This window comes from Rousettus aegyptiacus, unplaced genomic scaffold, assembly GCF_014176215.1.
Source record: "Rousettus aegyptiacus isolate mRouAeg1 unplaced genomic scaffold, mRouAeg1.p scaffold_m13_p_5, whole genome shotgun sequence".
In the NCBI taxonomy this organism is placed as follows: domain Eukaryota; kingdom Metazoa; phylum Chordata; class Mammalia; order Chiroptera; family Pteropodidae; genus Rousettus; species Rousettus aegyptiacus.
Window position 1 is genome coordinate 97,632,555 of NW_023416308.1, and position 18,773 is coordinate 97,651,327.

The following is an 18,773-nucleotide window of genomic DNA, read 5'->3' on the forward strand; positions in this document are numbered from 1 at the left end:
TACCAGAAAAATGCATTACAGAAATTTACGCTAAACAGTTTTTAGCCAACTCTATTCATAAAGTATAGATGACATTAATTTATGGCACATCAATTCTTATGGATAATATTCCAATACATATTTTATTTAGAATGCATTCTGAACACTAAAATTTTGCTCAATTAATGAGAATTCAGCCGTAGTTTACCATTTACTCTGTTGAGAGCCAGGATTTGAATACAGGAAAGAGCAAAAACCATTATGCATTATTTGTTTTTTTGTCAACTTGTTTCTAATGGTCTTAAGAAAATGAATACACTTGTACTATAATTTTCATAAAGAGACATAATGTCATCACAAAAGGTTTTGGTTTGAGGAAGGGTTTTCATAACAAACTATTATTTATGTAGGTAAGAATAACAAATTGAAATGAAGTAAAACTGTATTGAATAAATTATTTATTTTCTTATTACATTTTCTATATATCCTATTTTATTTCATATGAGATCAGGGGAAAGTAATGATAATAGCTAACAATTAATGGGGAAGGCTTTGCTGTTCTTTCAGACTACAAATCTCAGACTATAAATTTCAGACTATAAAACCTGGATACTCTCCACATACCCCTCCCTTGTTGGGAGGTCCACCTGGTTCAGCATCTGTACCTGGGAGGGTGAGTCCACCTTATTTGGGGTTCCATTTAGCAGATTCATTTGGCTCTCACACTAAATAAAATGCTCTAGCATTGCTTTTATATATAACAAAAGTAATTTTTTTGGCCTGATCTGCAATTACTTTAAAACTAATTTTATCAGTTTTGAAGACCCTAAGTGGGAAAATGGACTGCCTTCCCGGAACCCCTATTATAATGTTTATCGAGTATTTATTATGTGCAAATAAACATAATGTAAATATTTGGTGTTTGTACTTAATAATATAAGTCCTACAAAGTTATTATGAGTATTATGATTAATATTAGCAATGACCATGCTTACAATGAGATGTAAAATCATCTCAGCACAGTACATTGTGTATATTATATGCTCAGTAAATATTTGTTGCTATTACCAATGGCTATAATAATAGGAAATAAATTATTCTGCCACTATTCCTATCTCCCATACCTCTTCTTTCATCCAATCCTCAAGAAACTCACAATCCAACATGGACTACGGTTAACTGAACTTAGACTTATTTTTATTTATCTTCATAATCCCCAAAACTAGAAAAGCCCTTCCTCAGAGTAGGTGTTTTATAAGTATGTATTGAATTTACATTTAATAACAGAAAACATAATAGTTTGTCAGTAGAGACAAAATTTATCTTAGCACTAAATTCTAAGAGAAACTGCATCTGTGAATTTCTCCATTATGGACATCATCTGACCAAATAGACTGTTTTCAACAGTGATATCATAGATAATGCCAACTGAACTTTAAACCCTTTTAAATACTTAATTATAATGAAAGCTGAAGGCATTATATAAAATCAGAATTCAGTAAAGGCGGCTCCTCTAGGCGTTATTTTCAGGCGGTTGCTTTCTCTTGGTTTAACTTAATACAGGAATACAGCTGAGAAAACTCACTGAAGTGAATGGTTGAAATTCCAGGAATTCTTTAATTCAATCTTTCTAAAACTATTCAGAGAGCAAATAAGAAATGTATATAATTTATAACATAACATAGCATAACATAACATAAGAGAGACAGTCAGTCATATGTTACGTGACCAGGTAAATATACTAATGTAATGAAGACTATCAGAGGGGGAAACTCGGACTGTGATAAATCACATTATCCCTGACTTGGAATTTTAAGGAAAGTTTTTAGGAAGAAAGAACAAATAAGCTGAAAAGTGTAGAATGAGTAGGAACAATTCAAGAGGACATGAGAGAAAAAGTTTGAGGCAGAGGGAACTGAATTGTGTAAAAAGCTCAGAACCAGTCTATGGCCATGCTATCCTGAACAAGCCCAATCCTGTCTGATCTTGAAAGCTAAGCAGGGTCAGGCCTGTCTAGTACTTGGATGGGAGACCATCTAGGAAGACCAGGTGCTGGAGGCTTAAAACAATAAGAGATTGTAAACTGACAAAGCCCTTACAATCTGTGAGGTCAACCAAGGGTTGCCTTGCCTAAAAAGTAAAAATAAAATTTAAAAAAAGCTCAGAGTCATAAAAGCACATGGTACCTCTAGGAGACTGAAAAAACAAACAGACAAAAAATCAACAACAAAAAAAGCAAAGAGGTGGAGTGGAGTTGGCAAGGAGAGCGAGAGAAGCTCATAGAGAACCAGACCATAAAGGACCACATTAAGGAGTTTCGGCTTCGTCCTAAAGACCACGGGGAGCTTTGAAAAGTTTTATGCCTGGAGTACCATGGCACCTTTGCATTTTTGCAGGATCGCTCCAACTCCAGAATGTCACCATTATGCATAGAATGGAAGCTACTGTCAAAACCGGGGACTGTGAGACCAGTTAGAAAGCTGTTCCAGTAACTCAAGGAATCAGTGACAATAGCTTTAACTTGGAAAATGATAGAGGGAATTAAGACTCTTATAATTCATTTGAGATTAACTTAATAGAGTCAAAGCAACAAGACTCACTGAGACTTGCTTAGGGAAAGTGAGAGAAAGGGAGATGCTTCGATGACTCCCAGGTTGCTGGGAGGGAACACCTGGGTGGGTGGTGGCAGTGTCCACTGTTAGAAGGAAGGCACTGGTGTAGGGGTGACCTCATAACTTTAGTTTTGGACATGCCCGTGGGACATTCAGCTGAAAATGTCGAATTGTTAGAGTAGTAGAGGTTAACAGTAGTAATAGATTCTTTTCACTTAGACCCAACGATTCTTTTGGGAAGAACTGGATAATAGTTATTTCGACCCAGAGTTTTGTTTAGTGCACTTAGGATTAGTGGTGTTTTTTTATTGAAGTAACATTAATATGCGTTCGACATCAGACAGTGGACATACTCAGGAGCTGAAATCCTGCTATGGCAATTACAGAACCTGAAATGTATTTAAGTCCATAATACACTGTTTCTCCCTAAAGAATCATTTGGTATCTCAAGTGCAGGGAATAGCATAAGGTCAGGAACTTAAGATTCTGTGAAAAGGAAAGTGGAAAATCAATTGTCAGTTGATCACTTTGTCTGTGAATAGCATATCTTACCGCTGCATTCTCAGATACTGACAGATATTGACAATGATCTTCGAAGAGTTTAGTACTACCTCCCTCAGATCAGTTAAAAAATTTCTTCCATAGCAATAGCTAAGGAATGATAGCAAGTTTTGTTTAAGGATTAATTCTAAAGCTCATAAAATGTCAGTTCAAGTATTGTTTCAAACCAATAGGGTGTTTATTTGACCAGAAAACTCCTTAATTTTTTAAATGTATTATAAATCATGTGATATTTTTTAATATAAAATTTACAAATGTAAAAGAAGTACTGAAAAGATACATTATAAGGTTTTAGACTTGCTCAAGTGACTTTTGCAATTACATATATATGTATGTGTATATATGTACGTATATGTATGTTTGTGTGTGTGTGTGTGTGTGTATGTACACATAGTATTCAGTTAAACATCTGGTATCTAATGGTAGGAAAAAACTAACAGCAAATCGAGGTTACATTTAGAATTAAACACGGTTGTACTTGATTTAATTCATACTGACCTTTTAACTGTCTCATTTTGTGTTTCATGGTATCTAAATCAGCCAAAATTTTGTCCTTTTTTAGCCAGTTCTGTTTTTCTAATTTTTCTGCTTTCTGCAAAGCTAGAATAATAAAATACATATTTCATCATGCATTCTTTTATCAACAGTAATTTATCATGCAAGCCAATAATTTATAAAGAACTTTCTGCTCCAAGAAATAGATTTAATTAGAAACAAGTAATTAAAAGGTAAGGGTCATTAAAAGAAACCTCATTTGAAAGATGACAGGGCTTAAGGCATTTCTTTATGGAATGCAGGGGGGAAGAAAGAAGAACAGCGCTGTTGTATTATATAGATTTACCATATGCAAGAGCCATATTTCATTTTCCACTTCTACAAACTATTTGGAGGTGATGAAAGCGTAGCTTGGAACCACTCATTTTTTAAACATCCACCTACTGCCTAAAGGGTGCAATTCTTAAAAATGAAAATGTGCAGACAGGTCGTCTTCAGTGCGAATTAAACTCATTTGTTATTTTCTAATGTATACCATTATTCTCAGTCTTTATAGACCAAGGATCTCTTTATCAACTAAATTAGACATTTTTTCCACACAGCAAACTCCATTCCAGTGAGAAAAAACAAGCCATTGTGCAAATATAGGCGTGGGGCTATCCTTGTGCACATGTTAATTGATGGACCTCCTGTTCTTTGCATAAATGTGATGTTATTAAGTTGACATTATACACATTTTATTCATTTTCTTATATTTATCTTTTCTTTCATATGCTTGTTCGAAAGAGAGCAAAAATGAAAACTTACCATTTGGAGACAAAAATGGTTCACCACAAGATACCCAGATGGCAATAGGATTTCTGTGAATGAGGGTGAGCAAAGACTTATCGATACCATCCAAACTATCAGATGTCATGGACTTTGGAAATGATTTGCTTTTCACTTTCATTCCTGGGTTTTCTGGGAAACAAATGACATATTTACCATCATTCAATGAATAATGAATAAATTTTTTTTTACTAAATTCATTTGTTATTTAAAATATTTCATTTTTCAGTAATGACTTAATTTTAACAGGCAGTACCAAAACTGATGCCAATATACTGATGTGATCATAGCTTCATAGCAAAAAATTTACCCAAATCTGATTGTGTGTGTATATGTGTGTGTGTGTGTGTGTGTGTACACTTTAATTCTTTTCTTATACTTTATCTTGTTCTGAAAGAAATTTGAGATGGCTTACCAAAATAACTACTCTGAAAAGGGATAAAAGAGATTTTTTAAAAAAGGACATGGAAAGGAGTATAGGAATGGACTAAAGCCAGAGGTAAGGTGCTTCAGAGTCTTCATCTTTTAAGTGAATAATAGTATCTATTTCATTCTCCTATTGAGAAGATTAAAAGGAAAAAAAAAAGTGCTTAGGATAAATAGTGTTTGGTCTATTTAATTGGGCAGGTATCCAAAGAAATGCTTTATAAAACTTTTATTATGAAATGAAAATAAACACCACACTGTCTTTATTTGCTAGAGATAAAGTACAATCTGGGCTCTAAGCATTCTAGTGGCCAAAGCAAAGAGGAAAATTTCAAGTCTCACGTGGCCAATGTAGAGAGAGAAATTCCTCAGAAGATACACCTCTCCTGGTCTTGATATCTGAGAGAGACTTATTTAAGGGTTTAAACTTATTTAAAAGGGAAATATTTGTGGTATAGCAAACCATAGTCTATAATAGAAATTAACATAGATCGAAAACTTACTATATGTGACACATTTTATTAAGAAGTGCATGATCTCATGTAATGCTCAAGATGATACTCTGAGGTAGGTCCATGTCTATTTCACAGAAAAGGTTTCTAAGATTTAGTCACACAGCTAGGTGGGGGAAGAAACATGATTAGAATCCAAGTCATCTGCCTCTAGAGCCTATACCCTGAATAATGCCTTAATAGTAAGCCCTATGCTGAGTTTCTGACAGATACCTAATTCTTTAAGTTTCCTCAATGCAAACTGTTTGTATAATGCCAAATCACAATTCAGTAAAAGGGGTAGCCCACTAATGGACCTGCCTGACTTCAAGGATAATCTTTAGAATACAGAGGGGAAAGATGGCCACATCCTTTTGGTAGTCCTGAATAAATAACCAGGTTTTAAACAAGAATGTGAAAGAAGAGTGATTAAAATTGTAATCTTCCAGAACATGGAAATCAAATATTCTATATGCCAAATAAAGGCAAAACTGTATATTTTAGTATCAGCTAGGCATTAAATGTTTACATAATTATTTTTTAAATCTCATTAGAAAACAAAACAAAATCACTGGGAAATAACAGAAAATATGTAGAATATTGGTCCTTGCCCTTGGTTCCGGCACAGAGCTCCTAAAATTCTTCTAATTTCCTACATGATAAGAGCACTAGGAGCATCTTTTGTTTTAATATTTGATGTTTGACCCTGGTTCCTGACACAGAGCTCCTAAATCTTTTGGAATTTCCTGAACGATAGCAGTGTCTTTTGTTCCGAGACGACTGCTGGTGGGCTCCTGGATGGGGCTGGTCACCGGAAAGACCAACCCATGATTAGAAGCTCATAATTTTCAACCCAATTCCCCCCCACTCGCCTCCCCGCCATTCTCCAGAGAGGGGAGAGAGGCTGGAAATTGAGTTTATGATCAATCATGGTTAAGGGATGAAGTTTGCATAAAAATCTCCAAAGTACAGGGTTAGAGAGCTTCGGGCTGGTGAACGTGTTGAGGTTCTGAGAAAGTGGTGGGCTTGGAGAGAGTATGGAAGCTTTGTACCCCTTCCCACATACCTTGACTTATACATCTCTTCCATATGAATCTTCATCTGTACTCTTTATCATATCCTTTTATCATAAACTAGTAACCAGTAAGTAAACTGTTTTCCTGAGTTCTGTGATTTGCTCAAGGAAATTAATCAAACCCAAGAATGAAGTTGTAGGAACTTCCAGTTTATAGCCCATTGATCAGAAGCACAGGTTATGATGTGCACTTGTGATTGGCATCTGAAGTAAGGGGTAGGAGAGAGCAGTCTTGTGGACTGAGCCCTTAACCCATGAGATCTGATGCTATCTCCAGGTAGAGAGTACCAGAATTTAGTTAAATTGTAGGACACTCAGCTGGTAGAATTGCTTGGTGTGGGGAAGAAAATCCCACACATCTGGTGTCAGAAGTGTTGTGAGTGTGATAGTACTGTGCACTGTGCACATAAAGGAGAAACATGCAGGAAGAAAAGTGTGTTTTCTCTACTCATCCTACACACAGTAATGATAGCTAACATTCATTGGATGTTTGGCAAACATCATTCAGACACTCTTTGAAATTATATAATTAAATATATTATGAAATTACATAATTATATACTTATATACATATATTCATATTTATATATACTTTTATGAATACATAGTCATATTTATGAGGATCAAATGAGTATATATTCACGTGAAGATTCATTTGATCCTCATAAAAATTCCATGAAATAAATGACTATTAATATCTTAATTTCTCAAATGAGGAAATTTAGGGACAGAGAGGTTAAGCAATTTGCCCAAGATCATTCAGCTAGCAAGTGACAGCTAAAATTCGAACCCTGGTATTTTGGCTCCAAAACCCAACTTCTTCAACTCTTAACGATGCCTACCAATACAAGAGTGGAAACCTGAGATGACTCTACTGAATCACTGCTAGCAAGAGTCTTTATCATTTAGTAAACTGCTGCTGGAGGCACAGCCCTGACCTCAAATTGTACATAGTCTAATGACACATACAAAGATGTAATTGAGGTGCATTTGCTGGAGCTTCTGGGAATTTATAGAAGCAGTGGAGATGGGCAGGGTCAAGCAAGGGGAATTGGAAAGCAGGAGGTATATAGAGAGGAAACCTTTCTTCTAACAAGAGGAAGAGATTTGCATTGATCCAGCCCCTCTTTCTTAAGTGGTCTTCAGTTGGTTTGGGTTCTGAACTTAACAAAAGCTGCTCAAGTTGCACAAAGCAGCTAAGCTACCAAATATATTTTATAAATCACAGCCTAATTATTCTTTTGGCAGTGAAACCAATTTTACATTATTTTAAATTTTTCCTATTATGTAAGGTAAAAACTATGAGAATCTCATGAGAGTAGCTTCCCGTGGTTTTGTAATTCTAGAAGGCGTGACTTGATAAAAGAATTACATGTAACATTTTTTATGACCAAACATAAGTAGAATCAGCTAAATTCTGTAGAGTGTAACCAACCTTCTATCCTTTTAACAGTCGTGTCTTTTGTTCCAAGAGAGAATTCCTCTTTCTTTTGTTCCTCAGAATCTTTCTGAATAAAAGATTCACGTAGAGCCCATAAAACCAAGTCACGCAAGGAAACGATTGTGGTTCCATCTTTAGTATATACTTTGGAGGCTGCTCTGGCAAGACCAAGTTGTTCTGTACATTCTGTGAGAAGCTAGATAACACAGACTGTAAGGAACTGAGAGTAAATAGTGATAGAACTGAGAATAATCATGAAGAGCTTGCTCTTTAAGAAATCTGAGAAAATCCTCTAATTTGATCTTTGTTTAGAGACAAATTTTGATATTAGATTGTCTGACTAATCTCACAACATGAGCCCAATCTGACTGTGAAAAGTCTCAGCCTCAAATGTTTAAAACAGCAGCTGAAGTATGTTAATACATTTTTATCATCAGAGTATTTCCTAAGAAATGTCCAACCTAGAAATCCACTTTCCATTTTTCTCTTTATTGTGCCTCACAGATATTGCTTTCTTTTTTCTTCTTCTTCTTTTACAAATTGAGGCAATTCCCTCCACCAGCAAAAAGACTGCAACTTACTTTATTGAGATATTTGCTTTATTGTGGTGGTCTGGAACCAAACCCACAGTATCTATCTCCAAGGTATGCCTATACTTCCTATTGATAAACTGCTTTAAAATAAATGAGTAGTTAACTTTCAAACCAAGGAATAACCATATTATTACTTCCATTTTCCAGATGGAAAACAGGCTGAAACAATAATTATTCCCAAGACCACGAAAGCCAGTCGTGGATCTCAGGGTGAATATCGATGTTGCTAACAATTATACTTTGCTTTTCGTCCATTGAACAACAATATGTTAACAAAAAAATATATATTTGTATTCAATGAAAGAAGTGAGTGAACAAGTATGTGTGAATGTGTGCATTCGCAAGAAAGTCTGCAGGCTAACCCCATGTCATATTTAACATTACTTGTAAATTATGTTGTTAAAAGTAATGGCCAGAATATATAGACAAGATAATCCCCCCAAAATAGAAGGACAAAGCTGGGTTTGGGCCTTTGGGGATTCTCTTCTGTTCCCAAGACTGTGGGGAACAGACTTTAAGAAACCATACATTCCCTCCTAGCACAACCCTGACTTTTCCAATTTGAAAATAATAAAACACCCTATCATCAAATAAGTGCTCATATTCTCCAATAATAAATGAGTTAGCATCTCCTAAAACATTCAGATAATGTATGACTTGAAGCTGGAATGGAAGGAAGGCAAAAAGGCATTCTATCGCAAGAATGAAGAAACTCTGGTAGCTCTGTTTCCCCCAGCTTTTATATATCTTTGCTCTGGAGCCAATCTAAAATTATATTCTAGTTACTCTTTTTCCTAAGACCATATTTAAAGAAATATAATAAAAAAAGAATATTTTTAAGAAAACAGAGATTTTGATCTTATCAGCTTAAATTGGTGAAACTGGCCAGGGACAGTTATCACTCAATCCCACTGTTTTTTTCTTGTCACCATTATCATTACCTCTGAGAATGCAAGAAGCATTTAAGTGATAGCCACTTACCACAGGGAATGTTTCAGCCACAATTAACTTCCCATTTCGATATCCATCTCCGTTTTTGTGTGCAATTATTTTTACTGCCTTCTGGTGCGTAGCTGCCATACCACTATGAGAGACAACTCGCATGCAGGTCTTCATCCGTAAAGATAATAGACGTTTTTCATAATAACTTAGGGTTTTCTCAGCCTCATAAGAAGATAAATCAGCCTGATTTAAAAAAAAAAAATCACAGGTCTACTCAAGGTTTTTTTTTCAGTTTTGTTATTTTGGTATATTTCAGTCTCTTAATGTAATGAATATATGCACGTACATGTGTGTGACATCCAAATTTTGAAATGCTCGCTTCACATGCTACGGGCATTGAATGTTGTCATGGGGGGACACTGGGTCAGAATTCAGTCCTCTCAGACTGTCACTGAGATTCCAGGAGACTTTTTGTCTCTGGCAGTGTTTCTGGACTTCTCCTGTTTTCTGTGTGGCCTTCTCCTTTGAAAGGAGATGGGGAACGATGCCAGGGCCAGAGAGAGCCTGGGGTTGAAGTAATGGGGCACTAGCACAGCAGATCTTCTCTCTTTTGTAATTTTATGTTCCAGTTAGAGTTGACATTCGATATTATTTTATATTAGTTTCAGATGTATAGAATAGTGGTTAGACATTTCGGTAATTTATAAAGTAATCCCCCTGATTAGTCTAGTACCCACCTGGCACTATACATAGTTATTACAATATTATTGACTATATTCCCTATGCTGTACTTTATGTACCCATGACTATTTTGTAACTACTAATTTGCACTTCTTAATCTCTTCACCTTTTTCACCCAGGCCCCCTAACCCCCCTCCATTCTGGCAATCACCAGTTTGTTCTCTGTATGTATGAATCTATTTTTGTTTTCTTGTTTCATTTATTTTGTTCTTTAGATTCCACATATAAGGGAAATCATATGGTATTTGTCATTCTCTATCTTATTTTACTTAGAATAATACCCTCTAGGTCCATCCATCTCATTGCAAAAGGTAAGATTTCATTTTTCATGGCTGAGTAATATTCCATGGAATATATGTACCATAACTTCTTTATCCAATTGTCTATTGATGGGCACTTAGGTTGCTTCCATATCATGGCTATTGCAAATAGCGCTGTAGTGAACAGAAGTGTGCATATATTTTTTTGAATTAGTGTTTTGATTTTCTTTGAATAAATATCTGGAAGTAAAATTGCTGGATCATAAGGTAGTTTTATTTTTAATATTTTGAGGAACCTCCAAACTGTTTTCCATAGTGGCTGTACCAATTTGCAATCCCACCAACAGTGCACAAGGGTTCCTTTTTCTCCACATTCTCCCCAACACTTGTTTTTTGATTTATTGATGATAACCATTCTGATACGTGTGAGGTGATATCTCATTGTGGTTTTAATTTGCATTTATCTGTAGATTAGTGACGCCGAACATCTTTTATATGTCTATAGGCCATCTGAACAACTTCTTTGGAGAGATGCATATATACAGGTCCTCTGTCCATTTTTTAAAATTAATTATTATTATGGTGGCATCAATTAACAAACTCCAGTAAGTTTCAGGTGTGCAATTTAACAGTAAGGCATATATATATATTGTATTGTATGTTCACTGCCTCTGCCCATTTTTTAAGTAGATTATTTGTTTTTTGATGTTGAGTTGTATGAATTCCTTATATATTTTGGATATTAACCTCTTATCAGATGTATCATAGGCAATATCTTCTCCCATTCAGTAGGTTGTCCTTTTGTTTTGCTAATAGTTTCCTTTGCTGTCCAAAAACTTTTTAGTTTGATGTAGTCCCAGTTGTTTATTTTTTTTTTCTTCCCTTGCCTGAGAAGATATCTCAGAAAAAAAAAAATATTATAAAGAACAGTGTCAGAGAGTTTGCTGCCTATGTTTTTTTCTAGAAGTTTTATGGTTTTGGGTCTTACATATAAATCTTTCATCTGTTTTGAGTTTACTCTTGTATATGGTGGAAGAAGGTGGTCCAGTTTCATTTTTTTTTTTTGCATGTATCTGTCCAGTTTTCCCAACACCCTTTATTGTATAAACTGTCTTTATCACACTGTATATTCTTGCCTCTTTTGTCATACATTAAATGACAATATAGGCACAGATTTATTTCTGGCCTCTCTATTCTGTTCCATTGATCTGTATGTCTGTTTTTGTAGCACTGCAGATATTCTCTTAATCTTTAATTTTAGGGTGATGCCATCCTATGGTGGTAGATACTGATGAATGAGGACGGGAATGAGTGTAACTTTAACCACATGATACTGAGGGTAGTGAACACCACACTTCACCTTTCCCTTTCAAGCCCTGTTCAGGATGCTGCCCTGAGGGCAAAGTTCAGAGCTGTTGTAACATTGAGAATTCTTTTTTAAAAATATATTTTTTATTTTTCTATTAAAGTTGACACAAAATATTAGTTTTAGGTGTACAACACAGTGATTAGACATCTATATAATTTATGAAGTAGTCACCCCGATAAGTCTAGTACCCAACTGATCTTTCCAATAAGCTCACCACCACCTCCTTTAACAGCACTCCACTATCACTGAAGCAAAGACAGATGCCACAGACTTCCCCAGGGGACTGACTTCCTTCCTCCTTCAGTTATTGTTTCAGTTAATATTTATTGTAACCGTTACTATACTCCCACCCCCCACAATGTATATCAGGTTTAGGGGAGAGAGAAGGGTGATCTGGGAATGGGGTGGGCAAGTCCTGACCAGCATACCAGGCCAGAAGGTGGGCCAGCATACCAGGCCCATCTCCTAGGAATCACTCCTTTTTATACAGATGTGTAAGTTCCCTTTAGTTCTTCTCATATACAAACTTGAAGAGAAGGAATTTTTAAATGGTGCCATTTTAAATTAAGATCACAGGAAAGTGACAGATTTTTTTCTCTATGAGATATAAATAATATTAGACATGGATGTGTGAATTCAGGCACCCAACCTGTAGAGTCATTGGCTACAACACACAAATTCCCCTTGGAATATTTTGTACTAGTAAAAAGGAGTTTACCTGTGGATATAAGCAAAAAAAGCTACTCTGCTAAGTAAAGATTTGCAGTTACTTTCTCCTCTAAAAGCAACACAGAGAGCAGTAGAAGGTGTCAGTTGATGATTAAAGCCACAGAAGCATCCAATTAACTTCAGAGTATATTGAACCATTAATAGACAATGTATTTTAAATTACAATGGGGAAAAGGAAATCAATGCAGGTGGAACGGTAAAGGTGTATCAGAGGAAGATGGATTGGATGAGTGGAGATGAACTTGAGTGCAAGGCAGATAATGAATGCATCAGTTTCCCAAGTGATGCCACTTAGGTATTAGCAGAGCTCAGATCATTACACACCTTGGCCACATTGATGACCTTGAAAGGCCCTTGTGAGAAGGGTTTCTGGGTCTTGGAGCCAGAAGCACAGAGAAATGGCAGCCCTGGAAGCAACTGTTTTAGTCCCTTGCCTGCTCTCATGGAACGTCCACATGCCAAGCAGAGCATTGTTTTTTTCTTTCCAGCAGCTGAGAGATAATAGTACCCCTAGAAAGAAGGGTAAAGATGCTTTATATAGGCATATCTTTATAATATAAATAAATACTTTTATAATCTCTGAATGCTAAATTTGAAACTCAACATTAATGCATTATTTTGCTCCTTAATAATTATATTTAAAAAATAGATATTTCCAAACTCTGTTGACTGAAAAGCCCAGAGACAATGACAATGCCACATCAAAGTGTATAACTTTTGTCCAGAATCAGGGTTTCTTGGAGCAATGGCTAGATCCACATTCGGGGCAAGAAATACACAATATAAGCAAGTGATGTCATGTGATGCTCAGAAAGAAAAGAAGCCATCCAAGAATAAAAAGGACACAGGAGCCAATATCAAGGGCCTCCACTGGCCCAAAGTGGGACAATTTGGGTGCACAAAAAGAATGATAACCAAAACACTTTGAATATATTTGAATATACGAAACCCATGAGTTCATAATGATGCTAAAAATATAAGTAAAAATCAACAAAACCCCTTACTAAACAGGAAATTCACAACTTATTTAAGTCCATTGGAAGTAAACTGGCACCAATATTTAACTCTGAACCTTGGCCATTAAAAAGTATCACAGATTATTTGCAAAGATGGCTACAATAAAACTATTCCACTCTTGTTTGCATGCCCTTTTGAAATATGACTTTGCTGCTCCTCCAATCAGAAAAAGAGTTCTTTCTCCTTTTCTCTTTTCCCTAAATCTGGGCAAGGCCATGTAACTTGCTCGGGCAAATGTAGCATTAACAAATGCAATCCAAATGGATGTATAAGAAGTGTTTGCACACCAGAGCTTGTTATCTTTTGGCTGCAGTTAGAATCCTGAGACCACAATCTGAACATACTTCAGCTAGTCTGGTCAAGAAGTCTTGAGGAGAACCAAAGCCCCCAGCTAACAGCCTGGCAAGTACCAGACATGTTAAAGAGGCCATCTTTGACCACCCAGTTCCCATAGAACCACCAGATGACGACAGCCACATCAGTGACCGTGGGCAAGACCAACAGAACTGGCCAGCTGAGCCCAGCCTGAAACTGCTGACCTGCAGATAAAACGTGGTTGTTGGTTTAAGCCACTAAGTTTTTAGGTGGTTTGTTATACAACAATAGATAAGTGAGATAGAAAAAATTAAGCACTTATCCCAGCATCCTTTACAAAACATAGTTTTGGGCACTCAAATACATAATTAAAGAGGTAAAATTCCTTACATTAAAAGTTCGGCTAACACATGTGGGGAAAAAACTATAGAATTAGACAAAATTGACCCTTTTGAAAATTTCTAATAAAATAATTGATTTAGGAAAAGATCACCAAATGGTGACACTAGAGGAAAAGTTCCAGGAAAAAATTTTAAATGTGGAATTAGGTCATAATCACATTAACCCACTGATAACTGTTATCACTAAAAATGGAAAATCCAGGCATTGTCTGCCTACATAAGTAATAAATGAGAAATGCACAGTAAAATTTATAAAGATTCTTGTCAAAAAAAGTTGAGCATAAATCTAATTATACCCCTAGTGCGAAATATCTTTTACAGGAATTAAACGAGCTAGAGAAATAAATTAAAAGATGTCATAGGAAGCAAACAGATAAATCCAAATAAAGTCATTCTATAGGACAAAGGACCCAGATTTTGCAACCAAATGTCACATAGGGAACTTGTTTGAATCCTGCCTCAAACCAACTGACCATAAGAAGAATTTTTTAGGAGAACCTGGGAAATATGATTAAGAAGGAGGTAATTGAAGAATTATTGTTAATTTTGTTACGTGTAATAATGGCATAATGATTATGTAGTAAAACGTTTTTAGAGGTGCATGTAAGTTTGAGGTTATATGATATGTCCGGGGGTTTGTTAATGTTGCAAAACCTTAAAAATATTTGATTTTGATGATAGGTATACAAGAATTCATTGTACTCATCTGTCTACTTTTGAATATGTATAGAAATTTCCATAATAAAAATTTAAAGTACTCTCATATAAACTCTAATTTGCTTTGTTCCTCACAAGGCTAAAAGTATAGTCACAGTTAATATCTTCATTCTCAACTTACATATGAGAAGACAAACACATGGAGAGGGAAGTTTATAGCCAAGGATACTGAAGTAGTAGATGGTAGAGTTGAAATATAAAACTGTGTCTTCTGATTCCAAGCTCTTGGCTTTTTTGCCTTTGCCATATAGCTTCAACTACTCTGTTTAAGTACATAGAGCTACCCCAGTTCAAAGCCAACATTTAGATGATACTTACAAAGATATAATTCTTAAATTCCACTATGGATTTCTCCATACGCACATCAAATTTCCATTTCTCTACGAATTACTAGAAGGCATAAAATTAAATATCCCTTCTCAGATGGAACTGAGTGAATATTACATGAAGAACCATTTATATAGAAAAGTGTGGGTTTCCTGATAAATTGTGTGCCAATTCATTTATTAGCTGGGATAGTTCTATGACGTGAAACTTCTCACCAACTATTTTGTTACACTGTGATACAGTTCATAAAGGAAGGAAAAATAAATGCTTGATTCTTTATTTCCCACTTTTCAAAGTAAAGAATTGGTTCCATAACATCATTTAACTGTGACTAATTAGTTGTTGCTGTTGTTATTGTTTAATATCACTATGAACATATGGATTTAAACATATCTGGTGTCTGTCAATTCATTGCACTCATTAGTCATATTGATGCTTAAATTGTTTTGTATTTGGACAAGGAGAGCCTTTTCAAGTTTACTTGAATTCTTTTAAGATAACCTTCCTAGTCTGACAGCATATTTGCTAACAGGTATGAGCTCACAGACAAAAAAGAAAAAGGCACAGTTAAAACCAGAGAGATGCAAAATGATATGATACATTTGGACATCTCTTACTCAGTAGAGTTAGGGAATAATGGGTGAAGAAGCAGCAGATGTTTAGAGATATCCAAGGAACAGAATAAAGTGGGTCTTGGAGGGTCTCATAGTGTGCATTATGAGATTTAAATTTTCTGTGTCTCTGTGGTCATCAACAATAGCAAGTTAGCTTGACCCACTGAACCACGACATCTCAGGTATTTGTAAAGCAGGGTGCAAATAATTCTTAACTAATAAAAATTAAAGGACTAAACTTCAGAAATTATTTTCTTTACAAATTAGAGTATATTTAGGCTTATCCTATGCTTGGTATAATGTAATATAGTTAAATTCACACTTATTTGCATTTTAGTATGCTTTCTAGTGACATCTAGTGTGGCAGGCACACCTGTGGGAGTGTAGCATGTGTGATTATCCTCCTTCATGTGTGTGCTGGTGAACTGATGATGAACCAAAGATGGTGCTGGGCATAGGGAGTCATTGAAACAATATAAGCAGAGAGTAATCTCGATATTCCCTCATTCTTTCCTAACCAGAACCCCAGAGTCTGTGTGATTTCATTCATATTTTACTACTCAATTTGTGTGAAAATTGGCTTTCCAGAGAAATAATTTCTTTATTTATTATCACTCATACTTTCCACTATTTTTCTTTTATCCTTAGTAGGAAGGGAGCACTTACTGGTTGATCAATATTTCCTTCTTTAACTACAGAGGATGTACAAATACCAGCATAATTTGCTGCTGTGATTTCCTTATCCAGTGCAGTGCTGTGAAAGGCCATAAAAGCTTTCATATTTTCAATGTAATTCCACTTTTGATTGGAAGTTCCATTGTTATATGGTTTATATTTCTGAAAAAAAAAGACAAAATATGGAGTTAAATGGGAAAGTTTATGATTTAGTTATAGAAGTCATAGTTTTCATTGCATAAATTCAGAAAGTACAATTACTCATAATTCTACTATATGGCATAACTACTATTGATATTTGATGATAATATACACAATATTTTCTATATTTACAAATATGCTTCTTTGATTTACATAAATAGAATCAAGAAATATATACAATTTGGTAACTGCACTGATTCCTTTTTACTTAATATTTTATAACTTTTTTTTGAACATTTTTAAGGATATATATTATTTGACCTTAGGTATATTTTATTTCACCAGTCCCCAATATTTAAACATTGAAATAGATTACCAAATTTTCCTTACTATAAGCAAAAGAGCAATGAACAATTATACAGATAAATCTTTGTATAAATACATAACTTCTTTAAACAAATGCCTCAAGTACAATTGCTAATAAAATGAGGTCATTTTTAAATATTATGATATTCATATAACATTTTATCCAATGCTTTCTAGAAAGGTTATTTTAGTTTACACTTCTATCAATAGTATATGAAATGACCTGTTTTTCTCACACTCTTATCAAAACATCTTCAATTTAATAAAAAAAAATTGTACCTTGCTGATATTTTAATTCACATTTCACTCGTTACCAAGGAGTCTTTTTTAAAAGTGAGCACACTCAGTTTTATAAGTAATAGAAACAGCATATTTATTCTAATTATAAGACCTGGTTCAAGCATACATAAAGAAATGGGTAGTTTCAATTTAAGAGAATTTAAACCAGTAGATTAGTTTCAACTAAACATATCATGACACCTCAAGGAACTTTATAATGAATAGCACTTACTTTACCAAGGAGAGATTGATAGTAAAGAGGAAAATAAATGAGTCTTAAGAACTGATTTAATAGGTCAGACAATCGAGCATCCCTCAGAGGTATGAAAACAAAGACTATATTTCAAGGAACAGGGAGGGGGCCCAATAACATTAACCTAACATGCCTCATTTTTATTAATTTACATGAACTTTAATATTTCCTCACAAACTGATTGCTTCAAGAAATAAAAATGAAACACCAAGAAAGAAAAAAAATCTTGAAGGGTAATACAAATTACCTAGAGATCAAACTCATTTCTTATAAAATGGGAACCTTAAGGGAAAACATCCATATCTATAATTTTATGAAACTGATTACGGTACTAAATTTGCATCTGCATGAAGTTTTATCTCATTTCCAAAGAGGCAGCTGACAGGGAGGAATGTAATGTTATATATACTGTGTCTCCTAGAATAAATTTTTAGTCCATATTTGTCATCAGGATAGAAGATTTAATTAAGCTTTGATATTTGTCCAGATTGCTATGTCCCGATTTGGGATTCAGGACCTGCAAAACAAGTTGCCTACTTGCTATTAAAAACGTGGAATAAAACAAATGTTATTTAGAGACAATATATTCTGTTAAAAAAAAAGATGGTAAATACTGTGAACGATATAGAAAGTAAATGCAGAGTAGGAACACTCCTAAACTCTCTCTCCTACTAACAAGGAAAAGTACATAAAAACATATTCATCTAGGAGTGTCTCTGGTTATAGGTAAGTGAAGATGATAGACAAACATGGAAAAAGAATACTCTAGGTCTTTGTCTAAAATGCAAATGAAGTTAGACTTCACTAGAGTCTCCAAAAATGGTTCAGCTGTTATCAGCATTTACAAAAGTATGTTAAAAGTGCATTTCAAATGAGCCTCGTAGAACTAATATTAATGAGCTCACGTCCTTCAGGAAAACCCTCCTGACCATATTTTTTCCCTCCAATTGCCAAGCAAGAGGACATTTGCATGTGTTTCCAATCGTTGAATTTAAAACACATGCACCTAACAGCCATTCCCCTGACTGCACCCTGAGAGTATAAGCTATGTGAATGTTATTGGGACAATTGTTCATACTTGCCATTGGACTTGATTTAAATAACTAGCATAGCTCCTGACATGCAG

The 18,773-nt window shown here is 34.9% G+C and overlaps 1 protein-coding gene and 1 pseudogene across 9 annotated transcripts in view; one reads left to right on the top strand and one right to left on the bottom strand.

Moving 5' to 3' along the window:
* Nucleotides 1-18,773, bottom strand: part of DCDC1 (doublecortin domain containing 1) — a 358,252-nt gene that overhangs the window by 24,797 nt on the left and 314,682 nt on the right. For all 9 annotated transcript variants that reach the window (XM_036220546.1, XM_036220547.1, XM_036220543.1 and 6 more), the window contains 6 exons: nucleotides 16,600-16,770; nucleotides 12,867-13,052; nucleotides 9,483-9,686; nucleotides 7,903-8,104; nucleotides 4,455-4,607; nucleotides 3,651-3,752 (listed from right to left, as the gene is read on the bottom strand). In XM_036220546.1, the coding sequence (XP_036076439.1) occupies nucleotides 3,651-3,752; nucleotides 4,455-4,607; nucleotides 7,903-8,104; nucleotides 9,483-9,686; nucleotides 12,867-13,052; nucleotides 16,600-16,770 (1,018 nt within the window). The remainder of the gene's footprint in view (nucleotides 1-3,650; nucleotides 3,753-4,454; nucleotides 4,608-7,902; nucleotides 8,105-9,482; nucleotides 9,687-12,866; nucleotides 13,053-16,599; nucleotides 16,771-18,773) is intronic.
* On the top strand, nucleotides 1,922-2,040 carry LOC118603538 (annotated as a pseudogene).